This window comes from Xenopus tropicalis, chromosome 5, assembly GCF_000004195.4.
Source record: "Xenopus tropicalis strain Nigerian chromosome 5, UCB_Xtro_10.0, whole genome shotgun sequence".
NCBI classification, from domain to species: domain Eukaryota; kingdom Metazoa; phylum Chordata; class Amphibia; order Anura; family Pipidae; genus Xenopus; species Xenopus tropicalis.
The window spans coordinates 49,108,547-49,133,649 of NC_030681.2; the positions used below are offsets into that span (position 1 = coordinate 49,108,547).

The 25,103-nt window shown below is 37.5% G+C and overlaps 1 protein-coding gene across 5 annotated transcripts in view; it reads right to left on the bottom strand.

The window, feature by feature from the left end:
• Positions 1-25,103, bottom strand: part of stxbp5 (syntaxin binding protein 5 (tomosyn)) — a 181,510-nt gene that overhangs the window by 119,943 nt on the left and 36,464 nt on the right. For all 5 annotated transcript variants that reach the window (XM_012963785.3, XM_002936370.5, XM_012963784.3 and 2 more), the window contains exons 3-4: positions 9,837-9,918; positions 9,419-9,519 (exon numbers count right to left, since the gene is read on the bottom strand). In XM_012963785.3, coding sequence (XP_012819239.1) covers positions 9,419-9,519; positions 9,837-9,918 — 183 coding nt within the window. The remainder of the gene's footprint in view (positions 1-9,418; positions 9,520-9,836; positions 9,919-25,103) is intronic.

Sequence of the window (25,103 nt, forward strand, 5' to 3'; positions counted from 1 at the left end):
GGTGTCAGTTTCTCTTTAAGGGTCTCTGCAAATCATCAGGCTACAGGGCTAATCATTAAATTCTGATGCAAATGGTTTCTGACCTGCCATGACATGAAAATCTGAATTAATTACTAATCGGCCTTAACTTATATATTCTATATATACAGTATATTGTGCTTCGGCGCCTAAGCTCAGGTACTGTAACTGACAGCAGCACAGAATTTACAGATCTTCTTTGGTAAAGTTTGCCTTGGGCTGATACAGAACCCCAAAACATAATGTGCAGCATTTCTAGCCTACTTCTCTGTTAAGCTTTCGTTCTCCTTCTCCACAAATAGAATACTATTAAAACTTAACTTATATCCTGACAATCCTTACTACAAATGGAAGGAAGAGTTCTCTGCAAAAATGTGATATGAGACAAAATTATAGGTCGATATGCACAAGCACACAAAACAGTCTACTACAGCCCCTGCATTTACAAAACTGAATATACCGTATATACCCGCTTATAAGCCAATGCAATTATAAGCCGAGGTACCTAATTTTATCTAAGAAAACTGGAAAAACGTATTGACTCAAGTATAAGCCTAGGGTGGGAAATGCAGCAGCTACTGCTAAGTTTCAATAATCAAAATAAATACCAATAAAATTACATTAAATGAGGAATCAGTGGGGTATATGTTTTTTAATATTTATTTCAAAGAAAAACTGTAAACTAGCTCTGTAAGGGGAGAAGAGGGTCAACAAAAGCAATTGTTTTATCAACAATAATATTTAAAGAGTACTACCCCCTTAGCTCAATCAGCAACCAGGCTAAAACACAAAGTGTTAAAATCCTTCAAAACTATATATAGTTAATATAGAATATAAAGTGCAATGTCTAGTGCAGAATGGGACAGGTGAGGATGGTAGATAAAGATGAATTTTGGAGTGGGCCAGGGCACTGGAGGGTCTGGTTGAAGGTGGCCTAATTTGCACACAAAGGACAGAAGGTGCTAGTCTGGAAGGACCCATGGCACCCGACTCGAGTATAAGCCGAGGGTGACTTTTCAGCACATTTTGGATGCAGTACTAGTTTTGTTAGCTAACAAAGGAATTCATTTTTTCCTCCACATTTTTATCTCATTTTTTTTTAAGAAAAAAAGGTCAGTTATAGAGGTCATTATAAACGCTTACCTGATAACCACGGCCGGTGCTCCTGGTCTCTGAAGCCAACACAATGGCAGGGGTCAGAGGAACTTCTGAAGCAACAGCACACAATCTTGCTTTCTTTCAAGTTGGCTTTTTAAATTTACTGTAGCCCATGGCCATTGCAAAATGAAGAAGCGGAAGAAGATGATCACTCTGTGGTGCTCCTACAGAATACCCCAAGCTAATGCACTTTTCAGAGACCAGGAGCACTATCAGGTAAGATTTAGCACCACCCCCCCCCCCCCCCAGTAATTTTACCTTTCCTTCCCCTTTAATGAGGTGAATATTATAATACCAGTGAATGCTTTAAAATAATGAACACCTCCCTCTAATATGAAAACATATAGTGTTTATTTCATGTGCATGACAATTTCCAATAATAACAGAAAATACTAATAACTTGACATTATAAGTTACGCTGCAAGGAAAAAAAAGGAACTGAAAAATGCACAGCTTAAAATATTGAATTGCACTGACAATTACTTATAACATATATTTATTATTCATAAATTATCTAATCCTTTCTGGTTAATTTTGAGCGGCATATGGTAATAGATAGAGATTAATTCTCTCACAACCCCAAAAATGTTGTAGCGCAATAAAAAAAAGTGCAATTAATCTGTGAGTTATTTAGCAATAGATGAAAATACACTCAGTAGACTGTTTTTCTCACTGAGGGAAGAGTATGGCACTCTAATGAGCCTAAGGGCAGAGGATTTATTTTCTGCTTCACTCTTGAGCATTGTGTCTATTCTTTACGTGGAGCTGTACAATAGCTTTCCAGCTCCAGACTGTAAGAAGCAATAAGCAGTTGGAGAATATGTGTATAAATGAGCTTGAATGATGAGCAAAGAGATGCTGCTGCCAAGCAACCGTTTTGCTGAGAACACAGGGGGAGAGAAGCTAATGAAAATCGTAAAGCTCTTCGTCTGCAAGCAAGTTTAGATTAAAGCCAATATCCCCTTGTTCACTATCATGCAAATGGAAATGCATTTTAAAAATAGAATATCATTCAGCGGATGCTTCACTTGAAAAAAAATAGAAGGAAAGAAAAAAAAAATTATGAACAGGGTATGAAAATCCTTGTGTGCTGAAAAGAAAAAAAGATCCAAGAAAATTGTAAATGATACTACCAATTTATTTTATTTTCTGGTTAACCTCAAGAACAATAGCGGGCCAGCAACACACAGCAATGAATGGTTGCTGGATCAAGCAGGAGTAATGCAAAACATGCATTGCACTGGATTCCACTTTTAGCTATTATTTGTGTTATGAAAAACATAAGTGGCCTAATTTCCAATATAAAATAGTTACTGAGTAGAAAATATAGTTAAAATATTGTGACAGCACACGTGTAAACACAAGGAGTTCACAACTTTACTAATACTGGCCAAGTAAACCAGAGCTTTATTCAGTTTACTGCAGGCAAAATAATGAAAATAGTGAGCTGATTGGTTGCTATGAGTTACATTTTTTGCGCACAATGATCACCTGGTCTGCCCCCTGTTGTCCAGAGAACTGTGCCATTAATGCCAAGAAAGGGCATGGCACAAAATAATTAGGCTGCTTATTGGCACAGTTTATCCATATAATCCATCTAGGCCACTAGATTAAGGGTTTGATGGTCAGAGTAATGTCGAAATGCACAAGATGCCCTTTAAGGCCAGTTTGTAAATTAGTTCCACTGTATTGATTGGCACGGAAATTGATTGATTTTGGCAGAAAGAAAGTAAAAAAGCATAGCAATGCAAGTATTAGCTATAATGTAGTCTTTCTCAGAATTTTGGTTGCAGGGACCATCTGCTCTCCTTTGTAAGCAGAGCCCTCTAACATTTGCCACCTGTCAGTACCTCACTGACTCACAATCATTGGATGAAAGCTGACTCAATAACAGAATCACATTTCCCTGAAACAGGCAGTGAAGAATGGAGCTTGTTGCCTTCATAGAATATTTCTGCAGGGACAAGCCTGCATTGCTTGCGTTTTCTGAGAATAAGCCCCAGAAATCACCAGCGATGGTACATTCTATCTGAGCTACAAGTCACAATCATTGTTTATCTTTAGCATGAAATAAGCATGTTATTAGAGGTCCAACATTTACATGACCACTAACAGAACTGAATTTATGTTGAAATATTATCTTTTTTTTTCCAAAGCTCTTCATATTGACTGTAAAGGTATAGGATCTCTTATTCAGAAACCAGCTATTCTCAAGTCTCAGGTGTATGGGAAGGCCATCTCCCAAAAAGCCAATTTTAAAGGAGAAGAAATTACATTATCACTTAGGGGCTGATTTACTAAGACACGAATTCCGACTGAATTGGAAAAATTCCGATTGGAAAACGAACATTTTGCGACTTTTTCGTATTTTTTGCGATTTTTTCGGCGCCTTTACGACTTTTCGGAAATTATCGCGACTTTTTCGTTACCAATACGATTTTTCATAGCCATTCCGAAAGTTGCGATTTTTTCGTAGCGTTAAAACTTGCGCGAAAAGTTGCGATTTTTTCGTAGTGTTAAAACTTGCGCAAAACGTCGCACCTTTTAAGTTTTAATGCTACGAAAAAAGCGCAACTTTTCGCGCAAGTTTTAACGCTACGAAAAAATCGCAACTTTCGGAATGGCTACGAAAAACTCGCGTTTTTCCGCAAAAATCGTATTGGTAACGAAAAAGTCGCGATAATTTTCCGAAAAAATCGCAAAATACCGATCATTATGAAAAAACGCAATCGGACGCATTCGGCCCGTTCGTGAGTAAGTAAATGGGCCCCTTAGGGTGCACCCCCCAGTGTTTATAATTACTTACCAAGTTGGTTACTAAAAAGTGGGGTAGATGGAGTATTACTGTAGGAGAACCAAATCAACATCTTTTTCTCCCTTCTAAGTATCTCTTGCGGCTGATGTTTACTGAGTACATGCATGCAGGATTCAGTTCAAGATTTGACAGTTTTTGGCAGGATTTGGCCACATCAATGTGCCTGGCCAAATCAAAACCAATTGATTAAAATCATGTGGCTTTTTGCCACATAAACCCAGAAGTTCTCTTTAACCCTTCCATGGCCTAATGTGCATATACAAATTAAGGTTTGGATTCAGTTCAGTATTCAGCCGAATCTTTCATGAAGGATTTGGGTTTCGGCTGAATCCCACAAATAGTGGATTTGGTGCATTCCTAGTGAAAAGAAACTTAGAAGCAAAAAGCCAGATTTTTTTGTACTGTGCATACACAACCCAGCCTCAAATTCCCAAGAATTCCGCATAATTGTTTCCATGTTAGCACAGGTTTTCAGCAATCACAAAAACAACTCTTATTTGGTGAACTCTCTGTTCCTATACCCTTCCAGTAACTACACCAAACATTATGCTTGCTATGAGTGTTGGTTCTAAGGTTTGACACAAACAAATGACTTCTTCCTGTAAAATATCATAATCAGTGCTAATATCTGTCCCCACAGACATTTGCTAAATGAAGTAATACACATTACAGGTATTCTTTAAAGAGCGACGCACCGGGTAAGGAAGCTATTATACACAGCCAAGCGCTGACTAAAGGAGTACACAAAAATATACTGTAGTTCTGTGCCATCACAGATATACATTGTAATTTTAAGGTGTATCCTACCAATATGCATTATTTATTTTTATTGCACAAATTCACTCTTCCACCAGACTGCATGAAACACTTGTCAGTTGGTATCAGTGGGCTTTCATCATCATCATCCCACGCTATGCAATAGAAGAGAGATAAAGAAATGGTAGGAAGCCCTAAGCTTTCAAGAGCACAATAGCAGGGTGCAGCTTAGGAAAGAGGGAGTAATTATTAGAACTCCACCATTAGAAGGGAGGATATCATTCTATGGATTAAATTAACTCAGTTGGGGGGCTTACTTTTTATAGATGAACACATTTGCTTTTAGGCCTCACCAAAACAAGTCTTTAACGTCAAAGTGTTAAGTAAACAACAAACAAACTTTAAACTGTTTAGTTTGGGGGAACAACTGTTTTATGGGCAGTTACCCATAACAACCAAATAGCTTTGATTAGGCACCTATAGACGGAAATATGAAAACAGATTTCACCAATAGATCCCTCTTCTCCTTTTCCAACCATATAAAGCAATCCCCTTCAAAAGGCTGCCTGTTTGCCTGCTTACCTTGTACCTGGTCAAAGCAGAGCAGAAGAATGGACAAACAAAACATCTGGCAACTATACATTTGGTCCCAAGGATTGCAGGAAGCGATCACCAGCAAAGAGAATGCACGTTTTTAGTATGCAAAACCACATGCAGGTGTATAATTTGTGTAGGGTTCTTTGTAGCCACGCTTGCCGAGAATACGCCCTGCTACTGTACATCTACCCTACCTTGTGCCTGCACCCGAATGAATGAAATACGCTCAGTTGCAGGCACATGTAGCGAATTTTCGCCATCGTCTTTTCTGCCTGATTTTGTCCCACTGACACAACTGAATTCCGCCAGGTCCAAAAAGAATACAATAATGGTTTAAATTACTGTATCAAACTGACACACCTTTATAAATGCCATAATCAGCTCTTTTTTTAAGAATAAAGTATACCAACCCAGGGTTATGTCTGTCTAAGCAGTGCATTACCACTCTAGTGTGTCTAGTGAATGAGAAAGGCATAAATTGGAAAAAGGGTACGATGGTGGTGCACTGCTTAAAGAAAAAAGGCTGTGAGTAATACTTTCTCCAAGCTGTGAGTACAAGTACATACAAGTAAGGTGTGCACAGAGACTTTTTATTTATTCTGTCCCACCCACTTCTCTGTGCACAAAGTTTTTAAAAGTGCGCCCATAGCTTTTAAAAGTGTAAAGAATAGTTATTTTTTCACACACCGCCAAAAGAAAATTTGAGGGAATACAAGCTGCAGGGCCACACAAGTTTAAGTTATTCAGGTGCTTAAATAAGCACAATTTATTTGGACATTATTATTATAAATTACAGTAATTTAATTTAGCTTTTTATAACATTTTTAACAAAGACTTTTGTGTCATAGGTAACTAGTCACATGTAGGCTCTCTGTTTTTGGTGAAATTATTGTTATCCCTTCGGTTTACCTGGAGGACTTTCCAAAATAACTTATCCCTAAAGATGGCAATTCCAAATGTTATATTTGTGCCCCAGTCAAAACCTATACCCATTATTTTATAAGGTCTATTAGTGCAAAAAATACATAACACCCAGACATGTCATTAAAGTACAACTTATTGATCTTATCACCCAGATGTATATATTCTGCTAACATATCAAAGGACATTTGCAGGTGAATAGTCACAATAGCAGCTGTTTGTGGCAAAGCACATAAATGACCCAGTTTGACACAATGCAATCACTTCTGTTTAAGCAGAGACTTCACTTTTAGCAAAATTATTTTAAAAATGTGGAAAATAAAATGCCTATCAATTTTATCCTTGGTGTACTTTGTAATATCATTGTATTGTCTCTCCCATCTGTTTATCCTTTATTTCATGACATGTGGTGATACCTTAACCTTCACTGTAAACAGATTAAGGAGTCAAGGTCATATTATAACCAGTTGATACAATAATCCGACTGCATATGATCCAAAACCTTACTGTAAATATTTCATACTAAAAAAAATTTAATTGCTTCACTGCTGTCCATTTTAGAGATATCATTTTTCTACTTTCATTTGTTTGGACTACATACATTTAAAAGGCTGCATGGCTCTTTACTGATCTACAGCAAACAATAATATTTCCCTGTATTCCAGTGTATTCTTGCCTATTTGACACAGTAGGTCAGACAAATCAATACAGTAGTGTTGTACTGGTTAAAGGAGACATATCCTATAAAAATTATGAATGTACCAGTGAATTATACTCCTCTAAATATACAAGGATTGTGCTTAAAAAAGTTGTATTTCAAACTGATTTATTGCAAAATTCCACCAAAACCTTAGTAGTCCCGCCTATCTGTTCCACTTCCTGCTGGCTGAATTCTCTGGATGTGCAGTGGAGCCAGCAGCTCTCATTACACTGAACTGTAGGATAGGAACCAGCTGGGCTGACCTGTTAGGGAACTGAAGCCTGTCTTTGCTTGGGTGAGTGAAAGGCTGTGATTGGCTCTCCCCCCTCCTACTGTGCTTCTGTCAGGGACTGTTAGGACACACCCACCCTTCAATTGAAACACTGACAGAGAACTGATGGGATCTATAGGGAGCTCCAATAAAGGGGCCATTTTTACAGATAGGATTAATTTTTAGCCCAAAGTGAAACCAGCACCATATATTATTCAGAATTGCCTACAAAATTAGGGTTTTTTTTCATTTATCCAATATGCCCCCTTTAATAACTGGCTAAATCACTAGACACAAATTCAGTACTTTAGCCATAAGTTCAGTGCTGTAGTCCCCCACTGAGTATCCTGCATTTTCAACATTAGTAGACAAGACAATGGTTATTAAAAGATCTACAGAATAATTTTTTTACTCCTACCATTCGATTTGAAGTAAAAAAAACACAGTAAAAATGGGATATAAACATCAAACATCAATTAGTAGAATATTTGTAAGCTTGTACAATAATTTTTTTTACATTTTGCCATTGTTCTTGTAGTTTTTGGCTTACCGTATATACTCGAGTATAAGCCGAGTTTTCCAGCACTCAAAATGCGCTAAAAAAGGAATCCTCGGCTTATACTCGAGGCAAGTAGTAGTAGAGCATGCAGGCACGTTGCGGCAACCCCAACCCCCTGTGCGTCGCCCGAGCATGCTCGCAAGTTGCACGAGTGGTGCGCGCGCGACTTGCGAGGTTGCTGTTGAGCCTGTGCTGGCTGCGCATAATTAAAGAGCCATTCGCCGGAGAAATCATTCAGGGGGGTTCAATATTTGGACCTCTGGAAGGGGGGTAATGTAAATAGCTGGTACACGGGGGGGGGGGTATGCAAGTCCACATGGTGACAGGGAGAGGGTGTTTCTCCATTGGAGCAGCTTTTTTTGCACGGGGCATTGTGGGAACTGAGTTCAAGGGAAGGGCTTGTAAAGGTACCATTTAATGCTTGATGTAGCTTTCTCCTGATTAATGCCATCACTGCTTCCCATAGTAGAGTTGTTGTCACACAAACCTAAAATTGTATTTGCTGCTGCTTTTGGCTCAACAAGAGCTGGACTGCTTGTTTTGTGATATAAATGCAATATTTCTCCAAGAACTTGCATTTGCAGCGGCATCCCTAAATTCTCCCATATTAGTAGTGTGGCTGTACAAAGAGTTAGACAAATCAGTTGGTGCATTGTTCAGAGACATATACAGTTCTTTCACTGGATTTACATTGCTCACACTGAGTTCCTTGTATATGTATGTAAAATTAAATGAGATATTAACCTGTACAACTTTGCATGTGGTTATTTTATGTTGGATACTTATTGTACAGCGCTGCGGAATATGTTGGCGCTTTATAAATAAATGTTAATAATAATAATAATAATGCGCCTCATTTTTCAGCCCATACCTTGTGTTTATTAATATGGTAGTCAAGTAAGCACTTGTGGGTGTCCTTTTATTAAATAAATTGATTATTGAAACTTAGCAGTAGCGGCTGCATTTCCCACCCTAGGCTTATACTCGAGTCAATGAGTTTTTCCAGTTTTCTTAGGTAAAATTAGGTACCTCGGCTTATATTCGGATCGGGGTATACTCGAGTATATACGGTAATTTAAATCAGGTAACTACAACACTAATCATAATCCATTTTACCAAGAAAGCTATACATGTTGTACAGCCCTTTGCGGCTTCAACAATAATGACTTTATCCAAGCATGGATAAAGCATAAAAGCCAGATTTTTTTTCGAGCCTAGTCTGGGAGGATGGTGCATAGAAGCATTTGATTCATTCTTTAAAAAGTAAGAAAACCTACATTAAAAAACCAAGACTTTCAGCCAACTTACAGCCAAACCAGCTAAAATGCAGAGAACTTAACAAAAAAAGTTTTCTTCTTTTATTACTTTTTCCATCACTTAAGACTATGACACTGCGGCAAAATAGCTGTGGGTTATCAAATACATCTTTCATCAACTTCGACATTATGGGCAAAAGGTCTTACTCTACCAATGCTCTCATGTTCACAGTACATGTTTAATTTTAAGTGCCATAACCTTAAATCTACAGTACATATAGCACAACTGATGACCATCTCAAGGAACCAAGAATATAATTGTTCAAAGAAACATGGTAATATTATTAAGTACCCACAGGTAACTTACCTTTCTCTACTAAATTTTAGGGAATGCAGTACAGCAGGTCTCTTCTGTCGCAGGTTCCATAAATGTAAAGTGTCATCCGTCAAGGCACTCACTAGAGCTCCCTATAATACATAAAGACTGCAATAAGACCAAATTAGGTCTAGATGCTCACTAGAAGTTTGTTACCAATATAATGCATTTAGAACAATCCAAACTGTTGAAAAACATTAAACTCTTCTCATATTTTTAGAAACTTGACAGCAACTAAGGGAGTGGCATATAACATTTATTAATAAACATAGTTGAATGTTTATCTGTGTGTGACTAATATGTACATTTTACATGGAAATTAACATAGTTGGAAAAAGCAAAATAAAATTGAAGAAAAGCAGGGCTGAGACACTGATGTCAAAGGACATATTAAAGTGATTGTACTAACCTCATTAATCAGGAACTGAAGTTGTATTACTGCAGCTCCACTGTCATGCTGACAATAGCATTCAACTCCTGGTCGACCGAATCTGACATTAATTATGTTAAGGAAGAGCTTCTTTAGTTTTAAATAAACAGTAGAAGTTGCAAACACGGAACATAAAAAGTAGCGTATATGCTAGAAGACTGTGGATTCTCCTTATATATATTATATATATGATATATAATGTTATACAGTTATAAATATGCTAAGGAACAAATAAGATGCCTTAAATAAGATGCATTAGACAAAATTCTATCCTGGTGTGTACAAACTGACAGGATGCTAAAGAGTTTTAATGTTGCAAAATTAGCTATACTGTAAACCAGTCCAATAAAGGTCAGAAATATAGTACTTTTAACTACTGTGCACAAGGAACCGATCCAGCTAAATGAAACTTGTATTTGCTAGAGAAAAAACAGAGCATTTTAAAAGAGAAGGAAAGGCTAATAAAGAGTTAAACTCAAGCTGCAGGCATACCTTCAGTTGTCTCATTAGTGCCCTTAAGTCTCCCCATATTTCACCTGTTCAGATGATCAGAAGCCAAACAGGAAGAAAAAACGCTGAGCTGTGTAAAGAAAGTTACCATAATGCCTCACTCCTGCACCGAGACCAAGTGAACATGCCCGGTTTGTAAAACTATGGGGAAGATTTATTAAGACACGAACGCTCCGAGCGTATTTTCGCCGATTTTTTTCTACGCTTGCGCGACCTTTTCGTATGCTTGCGCGAAAAATTCAGAAAGGTTTTGCCGCTGTTTACAATCGTTCGGTACAAAAATTTTGTGCCTTTCGGATCACCAATACAATATTATCGTGACTAATACGATTTTTTCGGAAGCATTTTCATGATATTTGCGATCTTTAGAAATTATCGTATCCAATCCGAATTTTTCCCATTCGGGATTCGAACTCGTGTTTTAATGAATCGGCCCCTATGAGTCAGCTTCCTGCTGATTGGCTCAGATCCACATTCCTAAGGGGGGGGGAGTGAGTTCTTAGTATCTCTGGCAGAGAAAAACAACTAACAACTAATCTTTTGACAGAGAAGTCAGTGCAGCGTTTCTGTGAGTGCTTATGGCTATATTTACATAGACCTTTCTGATAAAGCTTACTTAGTTTTTAGCTTTCTTTCTCCTTTAAGAAAGAACACACTTCTCAGATAGAACCAGATGCAAACTCGGTTCCCTTTAGCTACAGGGATATATGTTAGGTTTATGGAAAAAAACAAATCCTGATGGCACAAAAGTTGGTTTTATATCGCAGTGCAGAGATTTGCAAACTTTTGTACCCATCCTTCAAATAATGTACATTTTTGAAATACTGTACTCTGACAGACAGGTGGATGAGACCTTCATTTATTTGACAGCTCTTCTGTTTGTATGTTCAAGAAAGGCCCTCGGGTCACATTTAGTTGCTACTGTCACAATGTCACAATGTTTCCACAAAGTCCTTTGCACCTTGGTAGCATAAGTCTGCCCAAATTGCACCAAATGCTGCTGGTGATAAGGTCAAAAAAATCTAAGGTTTCAGTAAAGAAGTTGGTTAGCTCTCAGTGATGTTACAAGCATTACTGATTGCTGAACCCAAGAGATCAATTCAGCAATTCATTTTGCTGAGAAACTCAAAAACCTATAAGACAACCATTTAGGCAAGCATATATCATCAAAGATGAAGTCAAATTATTAAATCAATTAGTGTCTATATTTTGTAACTGTAGTGAAAGTATGGTATACTGGAAGAGAAAATGTATATAACAGATGATTAGCAGACAGTAACTGAACTGATACGTAGAAGTAGAAGTATAACTCTACATATAGGTCAGTTCTGCCATAGTAAAAGCAGTTGATATACAGCACTTGCATTATATGTAAGAGCACAAATAAATTAGGAATGAATACTCCTAATCAACTTATTAGAAAAGTTTGACATGTAATATAAATGTATAAAGGAAGACAGAGAAAATAAAATTATAATCTTTACAGAGTGGGGTAAAGTGTAGGTGGTTGTTCAAAAAAAAAGACAGGTTTGAGGACAATGAAAGAACAACAGTTTTTCACATTTACATGCATGACTTAAAGTATAATTGGCAATGAACAGACCCCTGTGCTCCTTCCCTGACCACAGGTTAAAAAAACCAAGTCATGATTACAAAAAATTAAAACAAGGACAATACTTAATATGAAAGAAGCAGGTGCCCTAAAGGTTACGTTTGGGTTGGAGGTCCTCCTCAGGGTGGGGTCAATGAAGAATCCCTTGCAGCTTTTAGTTCCTTTCCTTCAGAATTCCCTGCTCACTCTTAAGGTGTATTGCATTAAACTATTACATGTATTGCTCTCTGGGACCTATCCAACTGAAATTACACTGACTAATTTAGGTGAACATTTAATACAAGACATATTTTTTCTTATACCTTATAAAGCTGCACAGTTTAATAAATCAAATTAACATGAGAACGGTTCTCATACCACAGCCTGAACCTATACAAGATAATTATCTGGAAATGAGATCTCCTATGTCACCATGGAGATGCTGGTGGTAAAGATCCTAAATGCATCAAAGCTCTTGTCATTCAGCTCTATCAGTAGTTCTAATGCTAACCAATCTGCCTTATACAGATGTGATCCTTCTTTTGGTAGACTGTTCTAACGTTGTAGATATAAGTACAGATCTATTACCCGAAATGCTTGGAATCAGAGGTTTTTTAGTTAAGGGCTGTTTTCCATAATTTAGATCACTATATGCTGTCTACAGAAACACATATTTAAATTTAAGGGTACCCAATAAGACTATTTTTCCACCATTATGAATTTATTCAGCTTAGTTAGTATTAACTACAAAGTACTGTTTTATTATTATAGAGAATAAGGAAATCATTGAAAAAAAAATAGAATTACCCGTTTAAAACGGACTCTTATAAGAGGCAGACTTGCTGTAATTTTGAGCTTGCTAAATACTAGGTTTCTGGATAAGAGATCCCATAGCTCTATATATTCATTTATATGACACTGCTTGTACACACATACAATGTACTTATTTACAGACAGATTTCCATGGGTTTTTTTCTGTCCATGCGTTTTCAATTCGGATCTTCTGATAAATGACTGACATTTGTGGAAATGAGTTTAGTTGCGGTTTCAAAAAAGTATAAAACCACGAAAATCAGAATGTTAATAAATGCCCCCCATAAAAGCACAAAATTTTAAAATGATTACGAGAGACATTTTAAAATATTTAAGAAGAGATGATGGTAGCAGCTAAATTCTGCTATGAACTGACTAATGAGGGGCATTGAGGTAATATACTTATTGTGCCTATAAAGCTGCAATGTGCAAGTAAAAATATATTACAGCTGCACCAACTTATTTTTTCGACATCATTTCTGACATGTGATATCTAATTTATTAACAAAGTGCAAGGTGGCTCCATGTTTTTACACCTGGCCCCCTGGGAGTTAAACTTACTGCTGCCATACACAACTCCTTATGCACACAGAACATGTAATAAGTAGGAAAGCATGAAAAAGACTATTCAGAAACCCATTATCCAGAAAGCCTGTATCCCATAGACCCAATTTTAATCAAATAATTCAGATTTTTAAGATTGATTTCCTTTTTCTCTGTAATAAAACAGTACCTTGTACTTGATCCCAACTAAGATATAATTAATCCTTATTGGAGGCAAAACAGTCTATTGGGTTTGATTAATGGTTTATTGATTTTTTTAGTAGACTTAAGGTCCAAATTATGGAAAGACCCCTTATCCGGAATACCCGTCCCGAGCATTCTGGATAATGGGTCCTATACCTGTACCATTTTCTAGACATGCTCGCCTATTTTGCTAGGCTAAATAATCCAACAAATATCCTTAAAAATTAACAACTCATTTTTTAAAATCATTTTAGGTTTATGAAAATTATATATTTTGGTAAAGATACTCATACAAATCAACTAGTAGTATGGTTAACTTAAAGGGGATATATAGCATAAATTTTTAAAATGCACTAAACCATGGGTTCAAATACGTCCATAACTGCTTGAAAACTGTGCTCTACCCAGACCTTATGCCAGCTTCCGGTTTAGACTCTTCAGTATATCGGCTCAGAGCCGCCGGCCCTCATAGACTTCTATGACACCCTCACCTACTTAAAGTGAAGTGAATATTCATAGAGTGGGTGGAGCTCACAGACAGTCCATTCCTGCTCTACTCGCTCCTCTCCCCCCCTCCCCTGGCAGCAGCACAAGCAGAGAGACACAGAAGGAGGGAGGGGTTTTCCCTGCTGCTGCTGAGTAAAGCCTGTCAGTCAGTACTGTGACCAGTTCCTGTGGGAGACTGAAGGACACTCCCATGTCTCATTTTGCTCTGGCTTCAGACTTGAGTGGTTGTCTCTGCAGCTGTCATATAATGGCAGTTTTAGGAGGTAAAATGCTTTCAAAACATCTTTCTTTCTGCATCATTTCACATTTTGAGGGAGGATGAATATTATAACTGAATATGAACTTTATATAAAATATCTCCTTTAAAGCAGACAAACCACTCTAAAAGCCACTGTATAATTGCAAAAACAGGTCATTCATATTTTTCCTTCTATGAATATAGCATTAACTTACTAAACCAACAACTTAGAGGTTTATCCTTGTTTATGGAACTTTGGCCGGAAATGTAAAAAGCTTTCCTTATTCGAGAAATTTGCATTTCTTATCTACTAATAGGTTGACAGCACACATACATACATTTTCTTATGTGCTATTTATGAATACATACGTTGCTATTTTGCAAAGATATATGTAGCTTGTTTTGTGTTTATGGATTTGCCATCTTTAAATGACACGTATACCTCCACCCCACAAAATGTAATCAGTGAACAGTCTCATTGTATCTGCCACTCCGGTTGTTGGCTTACCGAGCATGCTCAGTTCTTATCAACTTGGGTTACCAAACAAACCTTTCAGTCTAGCAGCCAAGGAAGAGATGGCAATGCTGGTTTCGACAGAAACTCTGCTCTAACTGTGCACTTTGCTGGAGAGACAAGTTTTTTCTCCTAATCTCCTTTCCTGAGGCCAGTTGAACCATTACAATGCTCAATCCAAGCAGGACGTTTTACCAATGCAAGTTCTGCCTGTGTAAGTCTGCATTCTTCATTTCGTGAACTTTACAGCACACATGTGCTATTTGCATATGTAAATGTCACTGAAGATGTGAGAGGTAAAATGGCTGTTGAGTGAAAACTGCTATTTGTTCCAGGAAAATGTGATGGTGCTGACAAACTGAGGGGATATCTGCAATATAAATTGTATGGTTTGGGTGCAGGAGATATCCCCAATTTATACCATACACATGGTAGAAAAATGTAGGATTTACATGTCCTTTAAAGGGCAAATAAACATAATGACATTTAATTCAGTAAATGACAGCTGATTAATCAGTGAAGCTCCTTTAAAAATGAAACACTTTTTTTTTTTAAAATAAAACTTTTAGCATTAAGTTTTGACGTCTGAATTATCAGTAGACTTCATTCTTGTGTGTTTCACCAAACTCAGCAGAAGCTAAATCAATTAAAAAGCTGAAGCTATTGCTAAATATTTCTGTTCAGTCATGATCACAAAAATGCCATATGTTCTTCTCTTTGTAGAATTACATTTGGACCAGACTGCAAGAATAGAGGATACAAACCTAGAAAGATAACCCAAGAAAGAATGACTCACTTTCAATTTAGAAAATAAATAACCCAGGAAGACAATATCCCCCAGGTTACCTATTTAATCATGCAGATAAACTCAGAAAGAAACATACTTATAGCTAATTGAAAGGGTTGCAGATGCAAAATTAGATTGTCTTGGAGGCTAGCAACACAATTACAACAGTGCATGATGAAAAAAAATTGATGTCCAGAAAAAGATCTTAAGTTTTTATTCCATGCTCAGTACTTGTTGGCAGCTTGACAGCAACTTGTAATATAATTCTTTATTACAAATTAATGAAATAGAGGTTGGAAAATGGTTTGTCTCTTGTGCAACATACTGATGTACACTGATATGAAAACTGCATTTTAATTTTGTAAAACATTTTAACTAGAAGGGAAGAGAAGCCACTGCTATCCATACTTCACCAATATATTAATAAACATGAATACACATTAATGTTCTGCCAATTTCAAATTATAAGATTACCTGATTGTTTCTATGCATAACATGAACAGAAGGCAGACTGAAAGCCTTTATTAATGGAAACAAGGTGATCTCTAATATCCTTTATTACTTATATCATGGTGCCAATACTTTTACAACTGTACCACTGTTGCACAGTAACCCATTGGTGTGTCCCGTGTCCACTTTTCTAACTTATTTATAAATCATGTTAAGTTTGCATTATTATTGTTCCAAACAGATGTTTCCCACTTTGCAGAGGGGTTTGAAAATTGGAGAACTGTCTAGAAACATTGCAAATTAGGTATGTCTATGAAGATTCTCATTACTCCAAAGTCATGATTTATAGTATCAAGTAGAATTAAGTCTAAAGAAACTACACTTTGTGAGTAGGGAATTAATTAAGGCATGTGTTATTCTTTCAGTGGAAGTGTGAACATTTGTGAAACCGCTGGGATAAGGATGTCAAAGCGGCACTGTATGTTGCTGCCAAGCGGTGCTACAGGCCCCCTCCTCTGCTCAGGGATGGTTTTCCAGTCTGGCATATATGCCCTTCATCACACCTATTTCAAACCATCTGTCTTCTCAATTCAAAATATGCATATTGCCATTCTCAAAAAGTGTTCCCTTTCCTTGAAATATATGTAGACAGTTGAGTCTTGTCCTGAGAAGTTGTCCTCTTTGTAAGGCCATTCTCTTACAGAGCGGTTGTTGTGTCTCCCCAATGTATAGATCTGAACACTCTTCACTACACTGGACAGCATAGACCACATTACTTTTCATGTGCTTTGGTGTTGGATTTTTAGGGTGCCCCAACTTCTGTCTCAGGGTGTTGCTGGGTTTGAAAAACACAGGAATGCGATGAGTGTTAAAAAATTTATCTGATGTTCCAACAACATATGGAATGGCTATGTTGCTTCGCCTGCTATATTCCTCCCCTCTGATTGCTGGTCTATTATTTTTGCTTGACTTTGATTTTGTTTTGATGAAGGCCTGATCTGGGTACCCACAAGTTTCCAGAGCTGCTTTCAGATGTTTAAATTCCTTCCATGTAGCCTCTGCATTGGTTGCCACATTTTCAGCCCAATGATATAGAGTTGATGTAGATGATGTGGAGATAACCCCCAGTTTATGTTCCAGAGGGTAGTGGGAATTAAACAGCAAATACTGATCAGTACTGATCAGATGTGGGTTTTCTCTATTCTTCAATATCCAGGTTCCCCCCTCTTTGTTAATTATTGCACAGTCCAAAAATGCCCGTTTGCTGTCTTTTACATGTTTTCTTGTGAGTTTGATGTTTTTGTCCACAGAATTTATGTGTTCAGTGAAGGCTGGAACCTCATGTGATTTAATTTTGACCCAGGTGTCATCCACATATCTGAAGGTGTCCAGGGCTTTTTTTCCACTTCTTCCATGTAAAGACACAGGTAAAACCATGGCACAGCCATATTTTTCTCTATAAAAAAAATTTCCTTGTGGTAGTAAGACATAGGTCCAGTAGGGAATAAACTTGTTCTGGGTTCAGCTTTGTTCAGCTGCCAAGGGCGGCGTCTTGTTTCAGCCGTTTCCTCACTGTTTCAATTGTCTTATTCATGGGTGTGCATGTGAATAGAGATGTAACATCATAATACACCATTGGCTCATCAGTTATAAAGATATAAAGATAAAAACTGACACCAGGGTTGCCCTTATGTAATTTCTTGGTGTGAATTATATGCTTTATTATATTTATCGAAGACTAACTGGCCCTAACTGTAATCTAAGTGGTAAGTAGAGTCAGGTGTTTAAATACAACCAGGCCTGATATGGCCTAGCCATACTACCAGGGCAGTTCTGGTACTGCTGTCATCAAATCAGCAGCCCCCATTCCATACCCCCCACCCCCCATGTTTAACTCTCTTGCTATCAGGTTGGGGGGGGGGGGGTTGCACTGCTAGTCTACAAAGTTCAGTTGCCTCCAAAAAGTTTAAATGATCTCTCTGCTGTAAAAGACATGAATGCCCAGTTTAAAAAGGTGAAATTCTGCAAGTTACCAGGTCAGCCTCATTGCAAAAACACCCATCAAGACTATTAAAGCACTGCCTGCAAATTCTAGCTGGCAAACAGAAACCAGCATAGTTCCGTCATGCCAACCTAAAAGGACATTTTTTCAGACCTGAGAAAAGCTGTTAAATCCTATCAATCTGAACAGGATTACATAGTCATTTTTGAGGCTCTGAAGCACAGCCAATGCACAGTGAAAGCAATAACTTTTCAGACAGAAAAAAGCTGGAAGGAAAACACTGTATATATGGGATAGACACAAATAAAAAAGTAATATATATCTTTTAAATTTAAATTTTTTTAAAAAGAGCAACATAATCACATGAATGTATGGACAAGGTATGTCTCTATTTAAAGATCAAGTTTGACTGTTCAAACTTATAAAGCAACTACTCACTCTTTTACACTTGAGACTATGAAAGTTTTTTACTGCATCAACACACAACACATGTACAGCTTGGAACAGTGTAAAAGGTAGACAGTTTACTTATAGGGCTGTGGCCAGAGACAGTATTCCGGATGTAAACATTACTAGGAAGAGCACTAAATGCCTTACAATTGATTTTAGAGTTATCTATGGTTACTTCGCATACATACGTATGCTCATGTTTTGTCATACATTGCTATATAATATCCTAATTTTGCTGAAAAATCATACACAAGGTTATAAAATGTTTAAAATGGATAGCTAAACATTTCATAAAGGCCAGGGTCAAACTTGCCCAATGGCAATCGCCCAGTGTAGCAAATACAAATATAAAACGACTACTTTGGAGGGGGGTGGTTGTTGTTTTTTTTCTTTTTTACAGAATAATTAAAATGCATAGTTAAACATATCATTATGGCTAGGATCAAACTTGCCCAATGGGCTGTGTGTATGCCTCCCTTTCCCACACAGGAGAAAATTGCATTTACACTACTAACTGGTACAAAATTTGTGCCCTTGTGGCAGGCATAATTGTGCTAAATTTGGAAAGAAATATGTTGTATTGTGTGTAAAAAAAATACTACACTGCACTTAGTAATAAAGAAGCCCTTATTTACGTATTATAAGTTATTCCATACTTTATATTCAGTGTATAATATCTCAATCTATAGTGGCACAACAGTACCATTTTACCTATGAACCTATACAACATGTCATTAAAAGGCATGTCAATACAATGAAATACTTCCATTCAGCATGACATACTCCTTATGGCTTGGAGCCCAATCCAGAAAAAAATGTAAATCAACATAACTGACAGGTTGTCCATCCACCATTAACATCCTATTTTAATAGATCATTGGTGTTCAGGGTTCAGTGGTTTACTTTAAATGTATTATTGACATCGATGTTACTGTGGTAAGAGCAGTATGTGCATATAAAATGCAGCACTACATTGTACAGCTTAGTTTAGAAATAAATGTTAATTAGGCTACTTAGAGAAATCTACAGCAATAACTTTTTGAATCTCTAGAAAAATACATTATTAATGCTCTATTTACACTTAATGTCATGCATTAAGGATAAGCAGCTTAACAAAAGCTAGCCCAACTAGCATTTACTGTGTCTAACTGCCTGCATGTGATTCATTTTGTGCACACAAAGCCTTTGTGAACCGTATCAATTCTCAGCCAGGGAATTTGACCAATAACTTCTATTGCTTCACAAACTACAAGCAGAGCAGTCACTTCTTCCAGACTCCATACATATTCAAAGCAATTTTCACACTAGTGCTGACTGTCATAAAGGGATTCTGTCATGATATTTATAGTACAGCTATATAGTATCCAATATCTGTAAACCCGTTATCCAGAAAGCTCCAAATTACATAAAGGCCATCTTCTATAGACTCCATTTCAATAAATTAATTCACATTTTTGAAAACAATTTCCTTTTTCTCTGTAATAATTAAACAGTGCTTGTACTTGATCCTAACTAAGATATAATTAATCTTTAAGAGTGACAAAACAATCCCACTGGGTTTAAATAATTTTTAAATGATTTTTAGTAGACTTAAGGTATGGTGATCCAAATTAAAGAAAGATTCCTTATCCAGAACCTCCAGGTCCCGAGCACTCTGGATGACTGGTGTCATACCTGTATAGTTTTTATTACTAAATTACACTGTTCATTGCTAATAATTTATTCTACCATTTAAAATTTTATTCTAGAACCAATAAATGGATTTGCTGCAATACTGGTTTGTAAGCACCCATCTTAGATAATTGTGCCGGAACCTGTGCTTTCAGAAAGAGCCAGCACTCCACAATGTAATTGCTTTCAGATAAGCTGTTTCTCCTGCTCAGTGCAACCAGGTCACCAAGTCAGCCTCATGGCAAAAACAGGAAATGCCATAAGTTATTAAAGGTTGCTGTAGACCAGGTGCAAAATGATGCTGGAATTCATGATGCAACAAAACAGTTGTTTACATGAAGTTTGTTTAACAATGTTCTGTTTAAAGAATGTATAAGAAGTGTGTGTAATTCCAAAAGGTCTTGTCAATTTTTCATCAAGAATAAAAGCTGTAGTTGTTCTCCCCCACTTGGCAGGTTGATTTCTGATGGTGACCACTGACTCACCAGGTTTTAAATTCTAGGCAACCTCATCTGGTTAAGTCTGACAACAGTGATAGTTTTAAGTACTTGTTCAAGGACCGTATACTTTAGCTGGATTTTATAAACCATACTGTCAGATCAGAGACAACTGGAAAACTGTAGAAAAAAATATAATATATATTATTATGGGTTATTTGATCTACTGAATATAACCTTCATGAAATAGGGGCTTGAAGAAGACTGCTTAAAGTGATCATAAAGTGGAATGAATCTACACATGCTCTTTAACATATGGCTGCAGAAGTATTTTCTCCCTCCCACTCTTTCTAACTTTTAACACAGCAGCGAGACGATGTGAAAACAGAAGCTGAAATCAAGCATGGGGTGAAACAATAGAGCAATCAAAGTGCTTTTCATTAATTTCTAACACAACAGCAGCAGGGTTTACAGATAAAAACAGGTAATAGCTTTTTTACGTTTGTGAAAGCACAGCTGTAGCTCAATATCAGTGCATACCAAGAGATGGATTTCCATATTTAAAGTAGACCTGTCAATCTTTCAATAAAGTTGCCTTTCAAAAAGCATTTTAACACGTATACCTTCCACTATTTTTTTCCAAAGATTGTAATATACAGAATATCCTCTGCTAGTTACAGTTTTCCTAGTTTAAACATGAATTTGTTTGCAAACATTCACTCAAATCTGTAACACCTGCCTAGAATAAGGGGAATGTCAATGCTCAGGTGGAGATAGATGAGATGGAAAGCTCTACATACCTTATGTTACAGGGATTATGTTCTTCCCAAGTCGGATGCTACAGGAGAAACTGACCATTAGTAGTTTTTTTTTATATTATATGGCTTTTGGTTAGTCTCAAATTGAACCTAAAAGAAATAGGTTTTCTCGGAACCAACATTTTAACGTGAACTCCTGGACTTAGGGAACCCATGACCGACCCATGGATTTCTGCAAAATCCATAACAGGTCAGTATAATGTCCACTGGAATAAAGAAAATGGCTATCCTATGATGCACCAAAAAAAATCATATTTTTGAGACTTTAAAAAAGAAGACCAACATTTTGAAGAAAAAAAGCTTTGGTGCCAAAAATCTGATCAGATGCTATAGAATTTAGTCAGAAGTGAAACTTAGCATTCAAGCAAGTTGATATTAGAGGGGGTATTGTTTTTCTTGGAGGGTTAAGATCACAATTTATAGCCTCATTACAAATGGATGGAAAACAATGTGGGGAAAGGGCCAACATTTCCAGAAATTTTTAAAGCTTTTTTTTTTTTTTTAATATATATTTTCATGTACTTCTGCAATTTAGTAACTGCACCCTATTCTGTATTCAGAGTTAATTTTCAGTTCCATGGGTCAGTCTCAATGTTAAATGCAAGCTTTCTGGATCAACCTAATGTGGGTTACAGAGATTTACTATCATGGTGTACAATCAATAATAGGTACAGATTCAGTAAAGCCAATTAGTCAGCAGTATGCCTCCTCTAAAAAGAAGAAAACATTCTGAGAAGTTAATATGAAAAACTCAAATTTCTTACAGCAGGTAGCTAGAGTTTTAACAATGTATAACACACAACCACAAATATTACCTACGAAAGCTCCTGGACCAGATAACATCCCAGGTCGTGTTTTCAAAGCATGCGCCCATGAGCTAGCAGATGTCTTCACAGATATTTTTAACCTTTCCCTGCTCCAGTCTGCTGTCCCAACATGTTTTAAGAGGACCACCATCATTCCTGTCCCTAAGAAAATGAATGTGAGCTGCCTAAAATGACTATCGCCCAGTAGCACTCACCTCCATTGCCATGAAGTGCTTTGAGCGTATAGTCAAGGCTCACATCACATCTTTACTCCCTGCTTCACTTGATCCACTTCAGTTTGCCTACAGGTCAAATAGATCTACAGACGATGCAATAGCAATTGCACTTCATACTGCCCTCTCCCACCTGGACCAGAGAAACACATACGTGCGGATGCTGTTCATTGACTACAGCTCTGCTTTCAACACCATCATACCATCCAGACTTGTCATGAAACTCCGTGACCTGAACATCGGTTCCTCCCTGTGCAGCTGGATCCTGGACTTCCTGACAAACAGACCTCAGGTGGTTCGGATCAGCAACATCACCTCATCCACACTGACACTTAGCACCGGTGCCCCCCAGGGATGTGTGCTCAGCCCCCTGCTGTACACCCTGTTCACCCACGACTGTACAGCAACACACAGCTCCAATACTATCATCAAATTTGCAGACGACACCACCATCATCGGCTGCATTTCTGATGGAGATGAGTCGGCTTACAGGGCAGAGGTGAGAGCCCTGACATCATGGTGCCGGGACAACAACCTGCTGCTCAACGTCAGCAAAACTAAGGAGCTCATTGTGGATTACAGGAGACTGCAGGGAGGAGGCCATACCCCCATTCACATTGAGGGAGCAGAGGTGGAGAGAGTCAGCTGCTTCAGATTCCTTGGCATCAATATCAGTGAGGATCTGAGTTGGTCTCACCATGTTGGTGTGATCACAAAAGCTGCAAGACAGCGGCTCTTCTTTCTGCGGCGCCTGCGAAGGTTCGGCATGGACTCCAGAATACTCACAAACTTCTATCGATGCACCATTGAGAGTATTCTGTCCGGCTGTATCACCACCTGGTATGGCAGTTGTAATGCTTTGGACCGCAAAGCTCTGCAGAGGGTGGTGAGATCAGCACAGCGCATCACCAGGACTGAACTGCCGGCCATGCAGGACCTGTACAGACAGCGCTGTAGGAGGAAGATGCAGCGGATCCTCTCTGACCCCAGCCACCCCAGCCACAGACTTTTCACGCTCCTACCATCAGGTAGGCGGTACAGGAGCATCCAGACCCGCACCAGCAGATACAGAGACAGTTTCTACCCACAAGCCATCAGGCTTCTGAACTGCTGACATTCTACCCAAACCAACACACACTCCCCATAACTACTGGACTCTTCACAGTGTCACTTTAAGCAAAGCCACTTTAAATCCTCACTGCACAATTACAATTTATTATTGTAAATACTTGTACCTTTATTGCACACTTTTATTATATTTAATATTTGTATTTTTTTGTTTTTTTGTTTTGTTTGTCTATGTAAAGTTGGGAGGAACACGGGTCAAAAAAATTTCATTACAGTAATGATGCTTCATTGTTATTTGTATATGACAATAAACTTGAAACTTGAAACTTGATATATAGTCTGTCCAGATCCAACCTCCTCAAAATATTTTACTGTACTGCAAGCACGCTAGTTATGCTGGACATGGCTCTATAAACCAGAGATGCATTATCCAGAATGCTCCCAATGTCATTCCCCATCCCATATCACACATTTACAGCATAAAGAGTCCCAGGCCAGCTGTGACCCACTACGCTGGGCAAAGCAGTTTTAGATCATCACAGCCTCTAACACCACATGTTAAATTCTACACTCCAGATAACAAAAGTTTTATTGTGTTGGCCTTTACCTGTTACATATTCTGGAATTTATTTCTGTCCAATTTAACCCAATAGGCCAACAATTAAGCAGCAAAGTAACAAGAACATATTACTTGCACAAAAGGTTGGGAGGTAAACATAACTGCAAACACAGAATACAGTTACCCTTGTACTACCACTGATCCACTGGCTGTCCAATAACTGGTCAATTGGCTAGCATTGATGTATGTTTCACTAAACAGATACAATTTTCCCTCTTCTGCTCAAATGGCTACCACTGCAGAGAAATCACAAAATGGGAGGTTAATGTTTCACAACATTTTCCTCAACATATTAGGATAGCCGTGTGCATGAAGTTGCACAGTTATTCTTTCTTTCATTTATTAATCCAAGACCTAACCTCTCTCTTTAAATGCAGCAATTCTCTACTAAACAGTCTATTAAATATTTGTTCCACTTCAGTTGTCTGTGAATGTTCCCAATATGTTACATTTACTTAATTATACACTTTACCAGCTCACAGTTTTGGTTCTTAACTTCTAACTTCAAAAGCCTTAAAGTTTCCAATCTCTCCCACTCTTCTATAATTATCTCTAACCCTATTTTGTACTCTATTAGCTATGTAAAGAAATTGTTGGTGACTGTTCTTTATTTACTGTATTTTCCAGTTATAGCTCACCTCTCCATAAATATTAACAACCTCCAACTTCCATTTTACTAATGTGGTGTGACATGTAGAAAGGCTCATAATAAGATTCAAATAAAGGATCAGCTAAATTCAGCCACAGCAATAAAATCATAAATACAGTACAGTTTCCAAAAAACTATGTTTATTGTGCATGTTTCCTTTGTCATAATGCTAAGGACTGAAAGACCAGAATGAATATATCCCATCAGTTACTCTTTTAATGTATTTGTTAAAGAACGCACTGTCGGCATATCTATGTAGCAGACTGCTATCCTACATTATAAGGTTTTACTTTTCCAAAAAATGTATTAATTCACCCAGACTGTAGGAATATGCAT